Here is a 23,672-nt window from a genome sequence, read left to right as displayed (position 1 = left end):
TGGCCACGACTCGAAGCGGAGTGGCTATTGCACCTCAGGTGTATCTCATTTACTCTCCCTCAAGTTTATCTAAACCTGTATGAGTTTTTTTAATCTGTTAATTAAACACAAAAGAAGATATTTTGAAGAATGTGGGTAGCCAAACAGTTGCTGGTCCCCAATGACTTCCATATGAAAAAAAGATACTATGGACGTCAAAGGGGACCAGAAACTGTTTGGTTACCGACAAACAGAAGAAACGCATACAGATTTGAAAACAGCTTGAGGGTGAGTAAATGAGGACAACATTTTTAATTTTTGGGTGAACTATCCCTTTAACCTTCAGCACACAAAAACTTTGACATTGTACTTTCTGCTCTTTTTTTTGAGCCACATGAACAATTTTATTTGTCCAACCACCCTAGTAAGAAAAGCCACACATCAGCGTTTAAATTTATAGAGTGTGAATTAAGTGTAGTGCATTTTATATTGTTTTATCCTGATAAAACATGTTATACCATTACTTTGGAATTTGTGGTGCATGGTTATGGATGACAGTGAGCAAAAGTAAGACTTATTAGGATATTTATTACAGACAGATGTGTACATTAGATGCAGAGACACTATGAGTACTCCATTCAGGCATCAAACACAGAGTGAGGCACATCTGTCTCCACTGATTATGCTTTACAATCACATGATCCAAACAATTTCACCCAGAATCTCTACTGATCGCTGCAACCACCAGGACCAACTACAGCTTTCCTAAGGAATGTGCTAAAACATATAGATAAACCCTAGTTCTAGAAAAACAAACAGGCGATTGTTCAGTTAAATTATGGATGTACCACTTGTGAGAGCAAATCAGGAGATACTCAGTGATTTATAGGGAATGCTTTCCACTCTCTAGACAGTAGGTAGTTTCAAAATCTCCCATTGAAGAAAAGTGCTGAGATAAATTCTTCATCACACTAAATACAAGAGCTATTTAATTATCAAAATATATATATATAATTTGCATGATTCGATTTTGTTTTGGAATGAACAGTAGGCTGTTGTTGTTGATGTTTTGTCTCGCACTATGATGTGTCTCAACGTTTAAAATTGGAGTTAAATATGACATGATTGCCTTTGCGGTCTTTAACCATTTAAAGCATAAATTAAAACACTCTACACTGCCCATTTCAGTCCATTTAACCATTCAAATGCATTGCTAATTCAAGCCATGACGTTTTTCAGATAGTTAAATGGCAATGCATTCACAAAGTGCAGTATGTGCCCTATTTCGTGGACCTTTTAGAAATTAATCAATGGTCTTCAAAATAATGATAATAATTTCCATATGTATTATAAGCAATAACAGCTCAAAATTACTAAAAAAAAAAAAAAAAAAAAAAAAAAAAAAACATTCACAGATTAAACTTAAACTTAACCTTGACTTCTCAGGTAAGGAATAATTTGTCATCTTGTGTCTATGTTAAGATGATTAATTACTTTAAACTCTAAAGAAGCCTCAAAGTTTCTCTGTTTGGTCTTGGCTGATGATTAAGACAGTCCAGTCCAGATAAAAAGCCAGATCTATTGCACATTTCCAAAACCTGGGAACATAAAACTCTTTAAATATGAAAAATATCCAGTCACACTGCAGAACCTTTCATATTTACCTATTAGAATAATTTGTGGTTAAATACACTGTTCTTTCAAATCATGTTTTCATTAAAAGCATGACATATTTCTTGGATAGTTTTGAAATAATAATTACCTATTAGTGTTCATTAGCTACCATGATCATCTCTGTGAAAACATTAATGCCCACTAACAACAAACTTTAACAAGCACAGTTATTATGGTGATGAACTGCTTCTCTAATGAATATCCGTTACACATTGGAGCAGACAGATTCACACACACTATCTTTACAACCCAAATGGAACGAAAGAGTCTGTTTAATGGAATGGGCTGCTGATTGCACATAGAAAGAGAGAGAAAAAAAAAACAGATATAAGAGAAACAAAATAATTGACCAGCATCTCAGTAGCGTGTCGTGTACCAGTCATTGTCGGTCATCTGCACGAGTTCGTTGACCACATCCAGCAGGTTTCGGTTGTGTTTCTGCAGCAGACGTTGATTTAGTGCTCGGTCACCAAAGCCCATCTCTACCAGCACAGCCATCATGGCGTCATGAGAAGCTGCATCTTCTGGAAGCTACACAGCCAAAAAAAAAAAAAAAAAAAAAAAAAAAGTTTTTTACTAGTGCGACACATGACTTGTGTCCCAAATGACACATTATACACTATGCATTTATACTATGCACTGTGTGTATGAAATCTATAAGGTTATTTTGTCATCCAGCATCAGAGGAAAGCTGCAACAGCTGAGCGCATGAAGTGTCCCAACATTCCACACTTTGTCAAGTGCATAATTCAAGTATTTGAAGTGCATGTTTTCTTGTTGAAATTTTCAGTGTAAACACACAATACTTGCACTATCTATACTATAAAATGGCATATTATTAATTATATCTTAATTATAACAACATACACTGCTCCAACCGTATAACAATGTCTGCTAAGCAGTGTTAGTATTTTAAATTAAAATGTATACCTGCATGAGACACTTTTAGGAATGAGAGTTTGACTTTGGATTATCTTGTGGCGTAGGTAAATAGTATTTTTAAATTCTCACTTTTATGTGAAATAAAATGTGCTTCTTTCTTTGTGCTTCATTATTCATTTTTATCATAGTTTGATCAAAACTGTTCCTGCAAAACATTATTCAAAAACTTTAAATTATAAAAACAATTTTAAATATGAAACCAGTAATGAAATATAATAGTAATATTTCTATTTCCTTTTAATAGAGGACAGAAGAGGAGATTTTTCAGCGTCTCACAAAAAGTTCAACTTGTTTCAGAATGTTTTTCCATTCAGAATCCTGTGTGAACGGCCTCTCAAACTCACCTTCTCAGACCCTGTCTGACCAGTGAAAAGAGCTTTATAGGCAGATGCTGCCACGGACAGGGCACCCTTCACCAATCCACCTGTGATGCTATTGGCCCTGAAGAAAGACATGAATGAGACAGTGAGAATACGAGTGATAGAAAGCAAGCACACAATGCAATGATTGACCTGGGTGCACTTCCAAAGGTCTTGTGAGGCCGAACGAGTAGTTGTGTGCTGTGTCTCACCTGAGCTCTTCTGTTTCAGACTTGGCAGATGCTAATGAGTTGTCAGGGTCAAGTTGATTTGGCTCAGAATCTATATAAAAAAATGTATATATATATATAATCATTGAAAAATGCTCTAATTCATGGCCTGTGGTGGATTATTACATTAATATAGTGTTTCACTCACCTTTCTCCTTATCTCCTGGCTCTGTAGGATCACATCCCTCCTGCTCCTCTGGTCCATTATCTGTCTGCTCTTGTGTCTCTGTGCTGAAATGATTTCATATTAATAAAGCTACATTTAACAAATCAATTACACTAAGCTATGATCACATATTCAGTGTCACAAACTGGATTAGAATAGTCCAGAATCTTAATCTTGTAACATTACATAACATTTCTTTGTTGAAAATCCCCAAAAATGTTATTTCCAGGTTAAATTAGTGAAGCCCTAAAATTAATGTTTTATAGAAAGACCCAAACTGACATTAAAGTTTACATCTTGCTGAAAAACTGAACTGAAAATAAAAGTTTGATTAATTCAATTTGTGCAACTGAAATTAAACCAGTTATTCGCAATGAGCTGCCTCTCGTATTTCTGCTAAACAAATTGTACATATTATTATGTTAACCTGCTTTTTGGTCCTGTACCTGTTGTAGCTTATTCAAAATAGTTGAGCACAAAACAGACGCTGGCATAGTCAAAATGCATCATCGGAGAAGTGCTAATTAAACGTCACTGTTTCAGGTCAGTGTTTATAACCCTCCAAAACTACTTTGGCTGAAACCAAACTAATTTTTTTGCTGTAATATTTTCAGCTGCCAATCACTAGTTTAGTTTAAATGACCTCTGGGCTGCTCATATGCAGTCTACTCACCAGGATTTGACTGAGGGTCGGGGTGCCACTACAATCACAGGGGTGAGCGGCACAGCGTCCAGAGTCTGGGAGGCACAGAGCATGTCATTAGCATCCACACTAACAGCAGCAGCAACGGGGCTCTGAAGCTCTGCGGTCTCCACTGATTCTAGTTTGTCTCCCTCTGCAGGCTCTTCTCCAGGCTGCGACAGGGCTGAGCTGTACATGGACTCTCCTAGTGGACGGCTGGTGTCAAAGCAATCAGGGAGGATGATGATGTAGTCTTCTGAAGATGCAGATGAAGTTCTGCTGCGAGTTTCCTTAGCTGCTTCTGTGTCCTTAACTTGCTCTTTCTTATCCACATCTTCCTCTCCCTCCTCTACCAGATCTCCACCTGCAGGTTCCACCAGGATCTGCTCGATGTCAGACTCGTGACCCTCATCTGAACATAAGAAAAATCACTTTAATGACTAGACAATTTACTGTTATTAGTAAGAAGCTGACTACTTGAATCACACTTAGGCAAATACAAAATTTGAAATTTACAAAAAAAAAAAACAGATCTGACAATTACAAATACAATGTCTGATTATACAATGGTCGGAAATAAATATTGTCAATGGCCTGTTACCTGTGCTAACGAGTTCTGTTGGTAGCGTCAGCAGGGGAGCAGCTATCTCAGTGGTTTCTGTCTGTGGTGAAGCAGGGCTGGAGATTCGTGCCATCTCTACTTTCAGTGGGGCTGGAGCAGATATTAACATGCTTCCTGTTTCTGAAACTTTTTCTGATTTCCTCTCACAAAGTGACATCGAACCTTGCGGGGCTGGGCGCACCACTTAAAATGGCAAAAATGAAATGTAAAAAAAAAAAAAATTAGAATAAAAAGGTAAATAATCTTATACCTTTCATACAAAAACTGTTAAACATCTCTTCTGCTCACCAAGGCTGTATATACTTAATTAAAAATACAGTAAAAACAGTAATATTGTGAAATATTTTTTACAATTTAAAATAACTGTTTTCTATTTAATATATTTTAAAAAGTAATTTATTCCTGTGATTGTAAAGCTGAATTTTTAGCATCATTACTCCAGTCTTCAGTGTCACATGATCCTTCAGAAATCATTCTAATATGATGATTTGGTGTAATAGATGTAAATGTAATAGAAAATGCTTACTAAAAATATTAAAAGTACTTTATGCCACGTCAACACTAAAATAAAAAAGTAACAATAAAAGATTTTCTACATTTTGGGTTGTACAGAGTAACAGTAACGGTTTGATTTGGGTAGTGCTACAGCCTATATGAGTAATAACTAAAAGAATGTTTATATATCATATTTTCTGGCTAGTTTACTTTAGTTTTTTATAATACACCATACTTTCACCCAAACTGAATAAATCTTCTATATAAATATTTTGTATTCTTAATTTTTCTTTTCTGACATAGTCGAATTCTTGTTAAAACACATTAGACATGCTTATTCTTTGCATTTTGAGCACTTTTTGTGTGAAATCATATTTATTTTGTCCATCAAACGTGTGCTTTCACTTTAATTGAGCATCAGCAGTGCAGCAAACATAGACTTGGCACTGAAAACCCCGCTTCACTGCTGCTCACGCGACGCTCATGCTCACGGTGTGAACGCACCCATTGGTTAACATTCACACCAAAAAAATACACACTGCTCACGCTAGCAGTGTGAAATGGCCGTAACAACTTAATGTGCTGTAATCAGTCTGACTTCAAGTGAGCCACGCTGAAATGGACTATATTCCACCTATTATGAAAATAACTGTTATTATTCCCCCTACAAACCTTTAGCTGGGCATTTCCCACAAAGCGTCCCATGCTCTGCCACTTCAAGGGTGAGAGAGCGGATAACAGATGGACTGACAAACTGAGGCCCAATGATGTTCTCCTCTCCTTTCTCTTGTGCTGGGACTCCCTCTAATTCTGTGCCCTGAGCCACATCTGTGAATAAGACATGAGAGAAAGTACAGAAATATAAACAGCTACATAATCACTGACAGTAATATACAGACAAAAAGTGCAGAAATGTTCTGCTGTAAAATGTACCCAGGATGCTGCTGACTCCTTGGGCTTCTGTTTCTTCTTGGATCAGCCCCAATGTTGGTTTTTCCTGAAGAGGTCCATCATGGGGCAAAGGCGATATGCATGGAGTAATGTCTTTATACATTTACAGACAAAGAGAGAGAATGAGGTTTCTATTTAGTTAATCTTTACTGTTCAACATTAAGCATAACCAATAAAAGCCATCCATGCTAAATATTAAGAGTATATAAGACATTATTCCAGTTTTAAAGTGACCTGCAGGAGTGTTGTTGGGCACGCTCTCCAGCTCTTGCACGATGTTGATGTCCAGCAGTTCAAATGACAGTAAGTCCTATGTAAATGGCAAAAGAGAGTATGTGAAATTGACAATGGAGTCTAAATTCTTCATGAAACATAATGATAGAATGAGAAACATGGCAAACGTGATGGAATTAGTGAATCATGCTGATTGCTCATACCTGAGCTGTGAGTAAATCCACAGATGGAATGTAGAATTCCTGATCACAGTCCTGGTTCACAGACAAAACTAGTTGGTCCCTTGAGGCCCGGCATTTCTCTTCTCTCTCAAGAGTGCGGGAAGACTTCTCCTGATAGGACCAAAGAGGGTGAAAATGGACAGTTTTCTCATTTTTATTTCAGGGCTGCCAAAGTTAATGTGCTATCTGGTATCATTTAAAAATGTTTACTAGCATTACATTCACATCTAATGCAGACGGGTTGTAAAGGTTTTAAGTTGTAAGTTGTGGTATAATTTATCATGTATCAAAAACAAACTAAAATTCATTTGTGTCCATTTTTATTTTAATTTAGTTAGTTTGAGTCATGAAAATACATTTTAGTACAGTTTTTTTTGTTTCTTCTGTTATGTTTTTTATTTCAGTTACAATTTTTTTTTCATTTCGTTTTCGCTAATAATAATAACACTTATCATAATGACCAATTTACATTTTCCATTGTACATTAGAATAGTTGCACATATAAAGATTTCTAGGGGGGCTGAGGGTGTCTCCAGATTGTTGTCTTACCTGCGGGGTGACACAGGGAGACACCAGCAGCCCGTCAGCACAGATGGCTGTAGGAGCATGTGGATCCACAACGATGCTGCACCAAACACGCGGCCCAAACTGCTCTCCTCTGTGTGCCAGGCGCCAATGGGACGTATAGGTGCCCTCCAACGTCGGAGCACAAAGTGCCACGCTGACCACACCCACCTGTCCTGGCTGTAGTGTGGGTACTGCGACCTCCCGCCATCTTTCACCCGAGCCCACTGCCAGGTTTCCCCACATGAACTTCAACTGAGGTCGAAATGGGACACAATCAGGTTCATATTTTTTATTGTGTGTGTTTAGGAATTTGTGTGTGTCTGTTGAAGAGTACCTTGGTCTCAGAGTCCCAGCACACTCTTCCACTGTTTTTCATTTTCCAGTATTTAATGAACTTGGTCCCAGGACGCAGACGTGATCCATCAGGCAGGTTTTCATCCAGGAGCAGCGCTGTCATAGCTGGCACTGCCAGCGGGCATGGACGTTTAGGACGACTGCAACCAAGACAGTATAAATTAAAAGGTATCTTATCATCACTAGCTGCACTTTTAACTGATCTGATCAGTTCAGCCAATTAATATGGTGTGGTGTTATTTCTCACATTTGGGACAACGCTTCATGGCAGAAATGATTTTTCCAGAAAAAAGAAAAGAAAAGATTGTGTTCCACAGAAAAAATAACAGCACAGGGTTTCTTTGTGAACTATCCCTTTAATATGTTCTTCTTCAGGTGGTAAAGGGGTGCAAGCTCTTACTCTGGGCTGTTTGCCTGTGTGGCGCGTGGCTGCAGCAGGACGGGTGAAGAGCTCCCTTCTCCAGCAGTGCTCCACTGCAGCCCCCTCCTCTCCATCCTCAGCTGCTTCCTGATCTCCTTCACCTCCGCCTTGAGCTGACGCTTCTCCGCTTTAAGACGCTGCTTCTCGGCCTTGCGAAAGCTCCGGTCACCCCTTCTGTAGAACCTTCAGAGAGAGAGCAAAATATGCTCAACTTTCTGAACTTTAACAGCAATTCATCACAAACAGCAGAGGACAAAGGCCCACCTGCTGTGGTCTGGTGCTGGGGAGCCGTGCTCAGGAATAGACAGGGGAGTTCTGGCTCTCACAAGGTTGTGGCTTGGATCATGTGAGAAGCTACAAGGCTCACACAGAGTGCAGGAGGTACACACACTGTGCAGAAAGAAACCAAACATAATGAAACATACTAAGGGAAACACCTGACTGAAAGGCATCCATTAAACCAGGCATCCAGTTATAAATCATATCTCTCATACAATCATAATATATGTGTGTTTCCCTTTGAAATGCACCACAGAAGCAAATTAAACAGGCATCCACCTCACAGAGATCTCTCTAACCTGCATTGGTATCCGCCACCTGCGGTCTGGCCCCGGCAGCTGCTGCAGGCTGGAGCTGAACTTGGGGCCCCGGGCAGAGTGGATGAGGTGACCTCAGGAACCTGAGCTTCTGGTCCCACTGGCTTATGGATGCAGCATTGTCCAGAGAACTCCCTACAAATCTTCTCTACTGCCTCCCTAACCACCTGGTCCTTAAACTGTGGCAGTTGTCATATTTTTGAATATAGAAAAATAGAGAGACAAATGTTTCCTTAGCAATATTAGGGTTTGCCTCCACTGCGAAAACTATTAGTATGATTGTATTAGTATTTGTATTTACATTAGTATTTGTCAGTTATTAAAGTTACAATGAAACGAAGCAGTGACCAATCTTTTCTTCTGTATTGTGACGTACATCTGAATGAAACAGATTATTGAAAAATAAAGAATAAAAAGTCGGGCAGGGACTTGGTTCTGCCTATTGTTGACTGTTGACTGGATGGAGGCAGATCTAAACAAGAGTTTGTATTTGACTGTAAGAAAGGGACAGCATTTATGTGGAAAAAATGACTGGGGAAGTCCAGCATACGTCACTAGACAGAAGTCTGACTTTTAACAGAGGATGAATCACATTGACATGGATTATGTCAATGTGATTCAAAATTTTTAAAAAAATGAAACATGCATTGATGCGTCAATGACACTTATAACATGCCTTTAGACAACAGTTGAATTTTCACTTCATGCCTACTTTAAAGGGTTAGTTCACCCAAAAATGAAAATTCTGTCATTAATTACTCACCCTCATGGCGTTCCACACCTGTAAGACCTTCGTTTCATCTTCAGAACACAAATTAAGATATTTTTGATAAAATCCGATGGCTCAGTGAGGCCTCCATTGACAGCAAGATAATTAACACTTTCAGTGCCCAGAAAGGTACTAAAACATATTTAAAACACTTCATGTGACTACAGTGGTTCAACCTTAATATTATGAAGCGACGAGAATACTTTTTGTGCGCCAAAAAAAAAAAAAAAAAAATAATGACTTTTCAACAATATCTAGTGATAATCTTTATAATCTTTTGTTTCGAATCAGTGTTTTGAACTCGGCCATCACTAGACATTGTTGAATAAAATCATTATTTTGTTTTTTCGGGTCACAAAAAGTATTCTTGTCGTTTCATAATATTAATTGTTTTAAATATTTAATTTAGTAGATTTCTGGGCATCTGAAAGTGTAAATTAACTTGCTGGCAATGGAGGCCCTGACTGAGCCATCGGATTTCATCAAAAATATCTTAATTTGTGTTCTGAAGATGAATGAAGGTCTTACGGGTGTAGAACGACATGAGGGTGAGTAATTAATGACATTATTTTCATTTTTGAGTCAACTAACCCTTTAAATGTATTGTTTCTCATACCTTTTCCATGTATGAAGTGAACCAAGCTGGAGGTGTCTTATCTTCTGCCTTCCCACCTTTGAGTTCATTTACAATTACCTTTAAAACAAAGGCAGGATATTAGAATATGTGGCACAAAAGTATAAATTGTGCTGATCATCAATCTAGACACCGTTAACAGATGTACATCACATTTCATGCAAACTACAATAAAATTTAATAGAATTCAGTTACATTATTTGGTTTTAGCATCAGAACATGATTTGTTTATAATACAGATTATTTATAATATTATTATGCACCATTCTTAATAAAACTGCAGTCTAGAATTTGATACAACAACACTGAACAACAGTGGCTATGTCTGTGATTGTACAAAACCATTGGGTGATAAAATCTTACCAATCCTTCCTCTGGGACTGCGGCCTGAACTTTGCGACTCACCACTTGTGCCAAAGTAGGGCAGTGCTGAGGAGGCCTGAATCCCTTCTTGGGTTCTCCAACAGTACCAGGTTTCACCTGGCCCAAGCCCACCCCTGATCCTGGTGGTGGGCCCGGCCCTGGCACTGTGGCTCTACTGCCCCTCGTCTCATACACGTTCATTTGTAGTCTGTTCCCCTGTCGTGCTGCACTCTACAAGTCCAAACAACAACACAGTTTAACAATGTGGTGCATTTTGCGGTGGACATTTGTTGACTGCAAACCAATGAGTTTAACACACTCTACAACAACACTCTAACCACCCTATGGTACCCCTGGTACTTTTGTTGTAATTAAAATAAACTCAAAAATATGATATCAGTTTAATGTTGAACAACTTTTTTATTTTAGTGTATTTAAGCATTGTAATTAGGTTTGTGTTTATTTACTTAAACTTAAAGGGTTAGTTCACCCAAAAATTTAAATTCTGTCATTAATTACTCACCCTCATGTCGTTCTACACCCGTAAGACCTTTGTTCATCTTCAGAACACAAATTAAGATATTTTTGATGAAATCCGATGGCTCAGTGGGGCCTCCATTGACAGCAAGATAATTAACATTTTCAATGACCAGAAAGCTAATAAAGACATATTTAAAACAGTTCATGTGACTACAGTGGTTCAACCTTAATGTTATGAAGCGACGAGAATACTTTTTGTGCGCCAAAAAATAAATAAAAATAATGACTTTTCAACAAGATCTAGTGATGGGCGATTTCAAAACACTGCTTCATGAAGCTTTACAAATCTTTTGTTTCGAATCAGTGGTTCAGAGCACCAAAGTCACGTGATTTCCATAAACGAGGCTTTGTTATGTCATAAGTGTTTCAAAATTTCAATAGTTCATGTGACTTTGGCAGTTTGATACACGCTCTGAACCACTGATTCGAAGCAAAAGATTCGTAAAGCTTCGAAGCACAAAAAGTATTTTCGTCGCTTCATAACATTAAGGTTGAACCACTGTAGTCACATGAACTGTTTTAAATATGTCTTTAGTAGCTTTCTGGTCATCTGAAAGTCTTAATTATCTTGCTGTCAACGGAGGCCTCACTGAGCCATCGGATTTCATCAAAAATATCTTAATTTGTGTTCTGAAGATGAACAAAGATCTTACGGGTGTAGAACGACATGAGAATGAGTAATTAATGACTGAATTTTCATTTTTGGGTGAACTAACCCTTTAAATAATTTTAAATCTTATTGGGGCTCCTCTGTAAGGTTGCTGAGGCCCCCTGGTTGAGGATTGCTGCTCTAAATAGGTTATATGCAGAAAAACATACAGGAATCAATAATAATTTACCTTCAGGGCTTCTTCATATTCCACTGAAAAGAGAAAAATAGTTCCAGTCACTGTCTGTGTATTCACCTCTTCTTGATGATTTAAATATAATGTACACTTATGCACAGATTAAGACCTTTTACTTACATTGGCTGTTGATTGATACCTGAAACAAACAGTCACATACACAATTATGATAGAAATATTAACTAATAATATTAATAATTTAACATGTCAGATGTTTTCTTTGACAAAAGTAAGGTTATTAATAACAATGACATGCATGTAGCTACTTCTTTACTCTCACCTCTTCATTTTCCTCATCGAAATAAGTCAGTTGTAAATTACACAGGCCAAAGGACCTCTTCACCTGAAAAAGGGAAGTTATCAAAAGTCAACACAAGACCAGCTTTGCAATTGCAAATAACTTCAGAGGTCGTGTTTGACTTTGATGAGTTTTATACAAGCTTTAGTGTATACTTGATTCTGATTGGCCAATCGTGATATTTTGAATAACGACCGTTACCCACGACAACGCTACATAACCTAACTCTCATCCGGGAACCCTTTGCTACACACCAAGCTCGTGTCCTGTCTCTCCAAGATCTCAGCAGGTAAGCTAATTAGGTAATTGCAACTCAAATCATTATTTAATAATAAAATGTAGGCTTGTAATAAGGTGCAATATACAGTCGTATTGAAAAATAAACCCCTTATGTATACCCTGAATGGCCTGTCGTGGTTTAAATTGCTTTGTCGAAGGGCTCCGTCTACACGGTGCTTTAAAATGGACAACCAGATAAAATTAGCTTGATACAGACAGTTGCAGTCAATGTCTGTTTTCAAAACCTACTGACCAACATACCTGGACAGCATTCTGGTATCTCCGCAGCTATCATGCTGTCTGTCTAGTAAGGTTGCTAAGTAGGTTTTGAGACACAGTCAGTGACTCAACATTACACAGGAGCTTAATGATGGGATATACAGGTGTTTCCTTTCCTCACAGTGTGCCAAAACCCTTTGTAATTCTGGTCTAACTGATGGAAGATCTGTGCACGTCAGATATAAAATACTTTATTACATAAAAATATGGCTGCTGTTTAATTCGTGGGCTTTCTGCAAAATGGTCGCTTGGCCCATTCTTTCTAAATGATTAAGCTTTTACGCCATGCCGCTTGTCGACGCAGCAAACGGGGTAGCGAATATCACGACAGATGTCTAGTAATACTACTCTAATCTCATGAGTCAGGCGTCGGATGACTTCGGGGTTAAAGGCTTTGCGGCATCAAGGTGAGTGATCAGACTGACATCACCTCATCATCCTCTGCTTACCATGGCCTCCATAGACTCCCAACTCTTCGTCTCTGAGCCAGACAGCAGGAAACTCTTCGCATTCCCTCGGAAATTCACCTTCAGATTGATATAGAAGTCCATGGCGCGAGTCCTATTTAAGGCGTTGCATAGGTGAAATCAGAAAAGCTTCGATGAGTTGCTGTGCCCTGGCTTCTAGATTTCTCAGATCAAAATGGTCCTTTCTGTTTACATCAGCGACGTAAACACGCCCACTGCATCAGCTGACAGGAAAATGCCTGTGTCATTCAAAGCGAAACAATGTAATGGGCAGGACGATTTAATGTGTAGTTCAAAGGGTGAACTCGTGTTAACGCAAAATATTTACAAAAAAAAAATTGTCTTCGCATATTGTTATCGCACATAATTTTATTTTTAATATAAAGAACGGAGGAAGTTGGTTAGTGTGTGGTACGGTGATAAATAGCCTATTGTCTGTTCACCCAGCTGTACATATTTACTTTCTAAGGTCTGAACGGAGTTAGTTATTTTATTTACGGTTATTTATTTACGGATATTTCCGGTCCTGGCTTCTGATTGGTTAGTACAGCGTGGTAGTAACCGCTATGACATGAAACATATCTCTGCGTAGCACCCATAGATTTTTGTTTTTGTTGCATAGCAACGTGCGTTCTGTTACGTCAGGGAATCGAGTGCCTTATACATGCCATCTTGTATGTTAATGTTTCACCTTTTGAAGAAATCTTTTCTTGTACACTACCAGTCAAAAGTTTGGAAACGTTACTATTTTTAATGTTTTTGAACGAAGTCTCTTATGCTCATTAAGGCTGCATTTATTTCATAATAAATACAAAATATTGTGAAATATTATTACAATTTAAAATTATGGTTTTCTATTTTAATATACTTAAAAATATAATTTATTTCTGTGATGCAAAGCTGAATTTTCAGCATCATTACTCCAGTCTTCAGTGTCACATGATCCTTCAGAAATCATAATAATATGCTGATTTGATACTCAGTTATTATCAATGTTGAAAACAGTTGTGTTGCTTAATATTTTTTTGGAACCTGTGATACTTTTTTCAGGATTCATTGATGAATAAAAGGTTAAAAAGAACAGCATTTATTCAAAATATAAATCTTTTCTAACAATATAAATCTTTACTATAAGTTTTTATCAATTCAACACATCCGTGCTTAATAAAAGTATTAATTTCTTTCAAAAAAAAAGAAAGAAAAAAAATTACTGACCCCAAACTTTTGAACGGTAGTGTATATTGTTACAAAAGATTTCTGTTTTAAATAAATGCTGATATTTTTTAACTTTTTATTCATCAAAGAATTCTGAAAAAGTATCACAGGTTATAAAATAATATTAAGCAGCACAACTGTTTCCAACATTGATAATAAATCAGCATATTACAATGATTTCTGAAGACACTGAAGACTGGAGTAATGATGCTGACAATTCAGCTTTGCATCACAGAAATAAATTATATTTTAAAGTATATTAAAATAGAAAACCATCATTTTAAATTGTAATAATATTTCACAATATTATTGTTTTTTCTGTATTTATTATGAAATAAATGCAGCCTTAATGAGCATAAGAGACTTAGTAAAAAAAAATAGTAATGTTTCCAAACTTTTGACCGGTAGTGTATGTCTGTTGCGACGTTGAAATACTCAGTCTTTTTTAGAATAGAAAAAAAAATTATAAAAAGGCAAAAAAAAAAATTGCTTAGTAACTAATATTAGTTTATGTTGTTTTATATATATATATATATTTAAAAAAAAAAAAAAAAAAAAAAAAAAAAAACTAAGCTATTCTTATTGTCAACATATCATAGGAGCTGTACTGTATCACAACACTATTTAAAGCAATTGTCAAAAAAAAAAAAAAAAAATCCAGAGTTGATAGCAACAGTTTTTGTAGTTTATTTTATTCATATTTTATACCTTCTTATTTGGATAGATGTTTTTACTTTTGAAAGCTATTTACAAATGTGGGAAATGGAAAATGTCTTGCTTTGTAAGTTGTTACAAACTACGTTTGGGGTTTTTTTTAGTATACCAATGTTTTTGCGTCGCTCTTTGTCAACAAGAATATTACGCAAGAGGTTAAATATGTGATCTATCCAGTTTCTCTACCCCTTCGCTTGTAAAACATCTGTTTGTTTTTATTACTTTGTTTATCACTCATCAACTCAGTGATTCATTCATCTAATCAATTTAAGTAAATGTAGTATATCTCTGTGTGTCTAGTTCCATTTGTATCCAGTGGTGGAAAGAGTACTGAAAAATTGTACTTAAGTACAAGTACTGTTACACTGCTGAAATAATACTCAATTACAAGTAAAAGTACTGGTGTCAAAAAAGTACTCAAGTAAAAGTACAAATTACTTTTCTCAAAAACTACTCAAAGTACTAAAATTACAAATTACTTTTTACCCGGCGATATTTAATAAATTATCAAAAAATATTAAATCAAATCATAGATCTAAGTAGAAAATAGCTACTTTAAACAAAGCAATTTCACCTTATTGACGAAGTGCATGAATTAGTGGTCACAATACTGGAATTTCTAACTTCAATACAATACCTTGAAAATGATCAATATTCAGTATCATTTTAAATACCATGGGGAAAACAGCACAAGAAAGCTTGATTTCAAACAGAATTAAATTTACAAAAAATACAAGTAAACAGTCGGTAATAAAATAAGAAAAAAAAAATTACCTAAATTCAGTTGAGGTATTCAAAATATGACAACACTAAATTTTTATATGCTGTGTATCTTAAAGGGTTAGTTCACCGAAAAATGAAAATTCTGTCATTAATTACTTACCCTCATGTTGTTTCAAACTCCTAAGACCTTCGTTCATCTTCAGAACACAAATTAAGATATTTTTGATGAAATCCGAGAGCTTTCTGACCCTCCATAGACAGCAACATTATTATCACATTCACGGTCCAGAAAGGTACTAAAGACATTGTTAAAACAGTCCATGTGACTGCAGTGGTTCAACCTTAACGTTATGGAGCGACGAGAATACTTTTTGTGTGCAAAAAAATAAAATAAATAACGACTTTATTCAACAATTTCTTCTCTTCCGTGTCAGTCTCTGACACTGTTGACGTAGTAAACACAGTGCAGCACTTCCAGGTTCTACGTCAGAACGTCGGCTCATTATTGGCCAGATTCTGCGTCCGCATCACACGCATGTGTCGTGGTGCTCACATGAACGGCATCAGAGAGTGACGCAGAGAGGGGAAATTGTTGAATAAAGTTGTTATTTTTGTTTTTTGCACACAAAGTATTCTCGTCACTTTATAACATTAAGGTTGAACCACTGTAGTCACATGGGCTATTTTAACGATGTCTTTTCTATCTTTCTGGGCCTTGAAAGTTGCAATTACATTGCAGTCTGGGGTCAGAAAGCTCTCAGATTTCATCAAAAATATCTTAATTTGTGTTCTGAAGATGAACGAATGTCTTACGGGTGTGGAACGACACGAGGGTGAGTAATTAATGACAGAAATTTCATTTTTGGGTGAACTAACCCTTTAAGAGCCATATAATATGTTGTTTATTATAAAAAGAACATCAGAGGGGTTTGACCTGTAATGTCTGTACAATATAGTGATGCAGACATACTAGGTTATTTTCATGTACAAATCATACAAATGCCCCATTCTGAAACATATTTACATTGTAAAGAAATTAAAGATCCACCTTTGATTGTTGAAAGACTTTCTAGTGCATTTAACTTATAGCCAATAAGATTTCCTGTAGCATTTTCATTGGTCAGGCATGGATGTCTATTCTGATTGATAACTTTTGACAACGTTTAATTTAAGAGCACGGAGAGATTCACGATTGCACACTACACAGTCTGACAGCGCGCACTCAATATCTGAGTGAGAGGAGAGGCAGTTCACTTGTATATTTGAGAGCTCGCGTCGTTTTCTGCGCGTTACAATAATGCGCTCTCGACATTTGTAATTAAAATACGCCATAGAAACCTGCGGGTATGATTAAAATTATGCGCAATACCTGCAATCTCGCGCTGACATTCAGGCTCTGTCTCTGAAACGTGTGAGTGACAGGAGGAGGCGGGTGTGTGTCAAACTCGCTGTCGGGGAGATGAGAGAATGAGAACGCGCCGCTGGTAAAATATCAGGGTTTTCATTTTTTTGATCGGATTTATTTATTGGCTACTGATATGCCGGTAAAAGGTTTGAATATTCAAATTGTTGGCGTACTCAGTAACGGAATGTGATTTTACAAGTAGCGAAGTAGATTACTTAGCTTAATTTGTACTTAAGTACAAATAAAATTACAGATTTAAAAATGTACTCAAAAAAGTACAAAAACCCGAAAAAACTACTTAATTACAGTAACGTGAGTAGCTGTAATTCGTTACTTCCACCTCTGTTTGTATCTAATTTAGACTTTCCTGAGGAAAAAGAATCAGAATTCTCTGACCTGCAGGGGGAACCATTTCCATTGGCTCTTTGGTCGGATTTTCCTGATGGCACCATATTGTGTTTGCAAATTAATAGATTTAAGATGTGAATATAATTTTGCTACTTTTGCACCAATATTTTTCTGTACTGTTTATCTTGAGCTGTAGGCCTGTTTGTTGATGTACTCAGGAGAGAGCCAAGGAATAAGCTTTTTTTTAATATAACAAGATTCCCTGCTCTTTCCTCCTCCCCCTCTGATGGGGGGGAACAACACAGTCCACTGACAGATAGAGTTCACACAAGAGATGTTTAAAAATGAATATTAAAAAATTGCGATGCATTCAGGCAGACGAGACCCAGTACTTCTCAGGTCACTCTGCAGTTGGCACACAGAACATCTGCCGTTCAAAACTGCAGCACAGACTAGTGAGGGCTTGTGAGTTTAATCTTAGGTCTGATCTGCAAGTGGGCAGTAATGGGCCTTCAGGAAAAAAAAAAAAAAAAAACATTGTTGTAGAAAGTCCTGAGGCATTAGAGCATGAAGTAATTTAGTCTGCAAACAAAAAGCAGATTCAGGAAGAGGAACGTTTTCCTGCAGGCAATAAACAAGGAAGGTCAGCGTTTTAAGGTCAGCATTGACCACTCTTCAATGAATAATGAAAAACATATTCTAATTTCAACAGTCCCTACCTTGACTAAGTATGGTAAAAATAAAAAATAAAAATAATGATTACTGATTTATAATCTTATAGTGTAGAAATCTATAAGAAATCTATCAAGATTATTAAGAAATGTCTTTCCTACCACATTTGTGGTATATTATTTGAAATTGAAATGGACAAAAGTCTATACCATTTATGGGGAACATCTGATAATTGTCAAAATAGGATCATACAACAAAGTGAATCAAGTTAACAAAGGTGCAAATCTTGTTCAGTAGACCGTTTTGTAAAATGTTATTGAAGTGAATTTCTCCGGGAATCCTCAGAGTTGATCTGATTTTCTTTTCTTAGCCAGTATTTTGATTTCTAATAAAAATATCTAAACATCCTTTTACAATAGTTGCGTTTATTAAGTATACTGCATTTATTACTACATTTTTGTCTTAGGATCTCCAAATCAAACTCATGACTTTGGGATTTTTAGCACCATTCTAAAGCAATGAGGTTTACTACTCACAGAAAAATGTTTGTTGGGTTAAGATAAACTTAATTCTAACTTTCAAAGTTTTAAGTAGGAACTCGGTTGGCAGATATCATAAATACAAATACTATACTAAGTGACTACTTTTATTTCGATGAATATGGTCTGCATGAGAGAGTATTTTCATTGTATTATGGCCCTCACTTAAGTGAATAAGGCACACTTTGGAATGGGCGCACATAGTTTTCCTCTACACAAAGGCATTTCCTGTTTCCTTTTTTCCATTGATTCAAATGTGCTTCTGCATTACTCACACCTTATCAAGAAATCTAGTTATTTTTCTGAAGCACAAATGCAGCATGTCTAAAAAACCTCAGAACTGTTGTGCAACAAATTTTCCTGCCCTCAACTGAAATGAACTGTGATGGAAACCAGGGAAAATAACTTGTCTAGGATGCTATACAAGCTCCACAAATATTTTAAGCAGTAAGTGTTTAGTTATGTTCGCTTGTTAATTTTATGCACACTTAGTCTTTGCACCAATTTAGCAATATATAAAATGCACCCTTTAAAGGGTTAGTTATACTAATGAAAATAATGTCATTTATTACTCACCCTCATGTCGTTCTACAGCCGTAAGACCTTCGTTCATCTTCGGAACACAAATTAAGATATTTTTGATGAAATCTGATGGCTCAGTGAGGCTTCTATTGAGAGCAAAGCCATTCAAAATCTCAAGATCCATAAAGGTACTAAAGACGTATTTAAAACAGTTCACGTGAGTTCAGTGGTTCTACCTTAATATTATAAAGCGACGAGAATACTTTTTGTGCACCAAAAAAAAAAAAAGACTTTTCAACAATATCTAGTCATGGCCGATTTCAAAACACTGCTTCGGAGCTTTTTACGAATCGAATCAGTGGTTCGGAGAGCCAAAGTCACGTGATTTCAGCAGTTTAATAGGAGATCCGAATCACTAATTCGAAACAAAAGATTTGTAATGCTCAGAAGCAGTGTTTTGAAATCAGCCATCTCGAGATATTGTTGAAAAGTCATTATTTTGTTTTTTTGGTGCACAAAAAGTATTCTTGTCGCTTTATAATATTAAGGTAGAACCACTGAACTCACATGAACTGTTTCAAATATGTTTTTAGCACCTTTCTGGATCTTGAGAGGTTCGGTGGCTTTGCTCTCAATAGAGGCCTCACTGAGCCATCGGATTTCATCAAAAATATCTTAATTTGTGTTCTGAAGATGAAACGAAGGTCTTACGGGTGTGAAACGACATGAGGGTGAGTAATTAATGACAGAATTTTCATTTTTCGGTGAACTAACCCTTTAACAGTTTAACATCGGTTTTTATCTGCTAACAGTTAAGGATTAGGCCTATTCCATTATATCAGATTCCTCCGAATGTCACGAGACATTTACATAAAAATCTACATCTGACATGCATTTAAAAGGTGCAGATTCAATTTAGAATGTTGCTGAAACATACGACAGGGGTCGTGTGTGAACTTTAGGGGAGAACTATAGGAGGGTGTGGTTATAACACATACTACTAGTATACTGTAGTAAGCGGTCCATTCCGCACTCTCACTCACGCTCGAGACACGAGCGTTTCCCTCAAACTCTAGAGGCGTGGTCGCTACAATAATGAATTCTCTATTAAAATACTTATTGATACTTCTGGGACTTATCTCAGTGATTATCAACATTGTGTTGATATGCTTAAATTCACATAGGCTTCCAAAATGTATGTCCCAGCCGCAAGAATCCCTACAGGTCAAGCATTCAGATAAAAGTCTGGTTTTTGCGGATCTGACAGCAGAGGAGTACAAGTCTGTTCGCGACTACATGTGGGCCCAGAAAGACTTAAAAATCTCTCATTCGCTCACAGCAAAGCCCTCGGAGAATTTTCTCTTTTTAATTGACCTCTCGCTCCCACGGAAGGCTGATGTGCTGCACTACTTGGATGCCAACGGACAGAAGCCCACACGCGAGGCGAGCGTCGTGGTGTTCTATGGCGAAGGAGGTTACCTGAAAGAGTATGTGGTGGGACCGTTACCTGGTCCACAGCAGCATCGAGACGTTACTCAGGAGAAGTACAACACGACGGAGTTACCCTTCACAGCCCGAACAGTGACAATTGGGGAGTATGTGCAGCTCTTCACGCTGCTTTCTCAAGCTTTCCAAAAACTTGAAAAACCTCTAAGGGAAAGTTTTGGTTATATCCCAAATGAAAGGAAACTGCTGCCGTTTGAGGGTATGCCGAGGGGCATCAAAAGTGGTGACCGCAAGACCTGGGTCTCTTTTTTTCGTGATTTCAGTGGCATGTACATCCATCCTGTGGGTTTTGAGATGCTGATCAATCACGAAAGCAGCAACACATCAGAATGGACGATTGACAGGTTATTGTACAACGGCCAATATTTCGACAGCACTGACACATTTATTACAGCTTACGAAGGGAGTAAATTAAAAAAGATAGTCTTCAAAGATATCAAAAACTACGCCTCGCTGAAGCCGAGGAAAAAACCTTCTGGTTTAGGACCACAGCAGTATTATCTTCAAGGTAAACGTTTCAGCGTTAAAAAAAACCAGGTGGTTTATCTGGACTGGAGCTTTGCGTTTGGTTTGAGCTCTCTGACTGGGATGAGGGTGTTTGATATTCGTTTTAAAGGAGAAAGGATTGCGTACGAACTCAGCGTGCAGGAGGCGATGTCTGTCTACGGTTCTCTTACGCCTGGGATGATGCTCACGAAGTTCCTCGACTCAAGTATCGGAATCGGTCGCTTCGCTCACGAGCTCGTGCGCGGGATCGACTGTCCGTACGTTGCCACCTATGTAGACACGTACCGCTATATTGACACGAACGTCACGCAGCGTTTCAGAAACTCCATCTGTGTTTTTGAGCATGACATTGGGCGACCTCTGCGACGACACTTCTCAGATTTCTTTCATAATGGTTTCGGTGGGATGGCAAACAGTGCTCTGGTGTTCCGCACTATTACTGCTATAGGGAACTACGATTACATATGGGACTTCATTTTCTATCAAAGCGGCTCCGTGGAGGCGAGAGTTCACGCCACGGGCTACATATCATCCTCTTTTAAGGATGACGGAAATCTGCAGTACGGGCACCAGGTTGCAGAGAATGTCCTTGGAAATATCCATACGCATTTTATTAACTTTAAAGTCGACCTGGATATCTTAGGTAAGTGCCATAAAATAATCGAGCACATTTACTAGAGTTGCTATAACTTAGAATCATATTTAATTACAGATACATTGATTAGCCTACGTTTAAATGTGGATACTACAAATACTGGATACTGACCATCTGTTTGCAGAGAATACCACATGAATACTGTTGAAAGTCACAAAACGGTTTTAAAACATTTTCTTTCTTTTTGAAGGTGTGAAGAATATGTTTCAGACTAAAGACATGATATATAAGGAGGTGCCATTGCCATGGATGCCTTCAGTGAAAGCAAAGATACCACAACTGGTGGAGCAGAAAATCAGGACAGAGAAAGAAGCAGCGATGCTTCATAGCGCCAAAACACCCCGTTACCTTCATATAGCCAGTAATCGGACTAATCGCTGGGGCCACCAGCGCTCATACAGGCTTCAGGTGGTGAGCTTTGCTGGAGATCACCTCCCTGAAAGTGAGTCTGTAGAGAGGTCCATGTCCTGGGCTCGGTAAGGCCTCAGGTTTTTGAGTCATGCACACAATACATGTTTTAGAAGTGTTGTTTCTGGCTTTAGCTTCTCTCTCATTCACTTGCTTTCTTCTAGGTATAAAGTTGCTATAACCAAGCATAAAGACAAAGAGCAGACTAGTAGTAGTCTATACAGTCAGAATTACATGTGGTCCCCATTTGTTGACTTCAGCAAATATATTGAAGATAACGAGGCGATCGACAATGAGGTATTAATGGACAGCTTCATCAGAATATTTTTTATTTAGCAGATATATCATTCAAATAATGACCTAATCTTCATTATGTCTTTTTAAGGACTTGGTAGCCTGGGTGACCGCTGGTTTCCTACACATTCCACATGCAGAAGACATTCCCAACACAGTTACAGTGGGCAATGGTGGTGGTGTCATCATTAGACCGCACAACTATTTCGATGAAGATCCGTCCGTCAACTCACCTGATGGAGTGTATTTTGCTCCAGGCTCTGAGAGTGACTGTGAGTACAACAAAATGGCGTGTCTGGAAAAGGATCAATGCAGTTCCACACTGGAGCCATTCACTTACCACGGCTTTGAAGGTGTTATGAAGTTTGAGTAAGGACCTTAATTTAGATGTGTATGCTGTTACAGTCTTGCTCAAACATATGCTGTAGTATATTCTTCATACTCACTTTACACTGCTTAGTTGTTTTGTCAAGGTGTTTCCTGCTTTTGTAGTTTTTTTTTGTTTGTTTGTTTGTTTTTTGTAAATATGGATATTCTCTCCATTTGTCACGTTACATTTTTTTTGTGTTTGCTTAATTGATGCTTCCTTTCCTTGTTTTAATTTAGACTATTAAATTAGCATATCATTTAGGTTAAATCTTTCCTTTCTTTAGGCAGTTTTTTTTTTTTTTTTGCAAACCTGTTTTAAAAGTAATGTGAAATGTTCATTTTCAAACAGTGTAAACTTTTTCTAAGAGAGATTTAAAAAAAAAAATGAAATAGACTGATAAAACACCTCACTAAGCTCACTCTTATTTTTATAAAAATGTTCATCCATGCAATAAAATGTAAAGGGTGACTATACAGTATATTGGTTATTTTGGTCGTACTTTTTTTCCTCACAAACATCATGCTTTCATTTCTAAATGAATATTAGCATACCAAGGTTGTAATAACTATATGTAACTATATATTTTTAAAAGAATCATTTGCACCACATTTTACAATCATTTTACTCACAGTCACTCATATACCAAATCTGTATGCTGTTATTTTTTATGTGGAATACAAAAGGAGAGTTTTAAAAAAATTTCATGCAGATGTTTTCCATTCAATGTTCCAACAAGCAAAAAAAAAAGCAACATAAAAACACAATTAAAGTAGTCCATACAACTTGTGCACTATTAAAGTGTTCTGAATATGATAGCTTTGGAGAAC

The 23,672-nt window shown here is 37.2% G+C and overlaps 2 protein-coding genes across 4 annotated transcripts; one reads left to right on the top strand and one right to left on the bottom strand.

The window, feature by feature from the left end:
• Positions 1–547: 547 nt before the first annotated feature.
• On the bottom strand, positions 548–13,174 carry nbr1b (NBR1 autophagy cargo receptor b). Of its 2 annotated transcripts, none has more exons than XM_051886245.1 (21): positions 12,950–13,174; positions 11,925–11,987; positions 11,765–11,783; positions 11,639–11,661; positions 10,260–10,490; positions 9,879–9,956; positions 8,476–8,672; positions 8,162–8,287; positions 7,877–8,080; positions 7,457–7,616; positions 7,105–7,374; positions 6,538–6,666; positions 6,335–6,410; positions 6,083–6,193; positions 5,822–5,977; positions 4,634–4,837; positions 4,024–4,444; positions 3,333–3,415; positions 3,167–3,236; positions 2,940–3,036; positions 548–2,184 (listed from the first exon to the last, which is right to left on the bottom strand). In XM_051886245.1, exons 1-21 carry the CDS (start codon positions 13,049–13,051, stop codon positions 2,011–2,013), a joined length of 2,994 nt encoding a protein of 997 aa, XP_051742205.1. In that variant the 5' UTR covers positions 13,052–13,174; the 3' UTR covers positions 548–2,010. The 2 variants fall into 2 exon arrangements, with proteins under 2 accessions (XP_051742205.1, XP_051742206.1); XM_051886246.1 differs by having other exon boundaries at positions 10,302–10,490.
• Positions 12,213–23,323, top strand: aoc2 (amine oxidase copper containing 2). 2 transcript variants are annotated; one of them, XM_051886248.1, is made up of 4 exons: positions 12,213–12,231; positions 21,964–22,249; positions 22,346–22,478; positions 22,567–23,323. In XM_051886248.1, the coding sequence occupies exons 2-4, from the start codon at positions 21,975–21,977 to the stop codon at positions 22,846–22,848; spliced, it is 690 nt and encodes a 229-aa protein (XP_051742208.1). In that variant the 5' UTR covers positions 12,213–12,231; positions 21,964–21,974; the 3' UTR covers positions 22,849–23,323. The 2 variants fall into 2 exon arrangements, with proteins under 2 accessions (XP_051742208.1, XP_051742207.1); XM_051886247.1 differs by lacking the exon at positions 12,213–12,231 and adding an exon at positions 20,123–21,761.
• Positions 23,324–23,672: the final 349 nt, after the last annotated feature.

The sequence above is a fragment of the Ctenopharyngodon idella genome, chromosome 3, assembly GCF_019924925.1.
Source record: "Ctenopharyngodon idella isolate HZGC_01 chromosome 3, HZGC01, whole genome shotgun sequence".
NCBI classification, from domain to species: domain Eukaryota; kingdom Metazoa; phylum Chordata; class Actinopteri; order Cypriniformes; family Xenocyprididae; genus Ctenopharyngodon; species Ctenopharyngodon idella.
The sequence above is the reverse complement of the archived record's forward strand: the minus strand, read 5'-3'. Positions and strand labels throughout refer to the sequence as shown.

Coding starts and splice junctions, on each gene's coding strand:
- aoc2 (XM_051886247.1), top strand. CDS start 20,201: ATGAATTCTCTATTAAAATACTTATTGATACTTCTGGGACTTATCTCA. Junction 21,762..21,963: donor AGTCGACCTGGATATCTTAG/GTAAGTGCCATA, acceptor TTCTTTTTGAAG/GTGTGAAGAATATGTTTCAG. Junction 22,250..22,345: donor AGGTCCATGTCCTGGGCTCG/GTAAGGCCTCAG, acceptor GCTTTCTTCTAG/GTATAAAGTTGCTATAACCA.
- nbr1b (XM_051886245.1), bottom strand. CDS start 13,051: ATGGACTTCTATATCAATCTGAAGGTGAATTTCCGAGGGAATGCGAAG. Junction 8,673..9,878: donor TCACTTCATACATGGAAAAG/GTATGAGAAACA, acceptor CAACTGCCACAG/TTTAAGGACCAGGTGGTTAG. Junction 5,978..6,082: donor AGGAGTCAGCAGCATCCTGG/GTACATTTTACA, acceptor TCTTATTCACAG/ATGTGGCTCAGGGCACAGAA.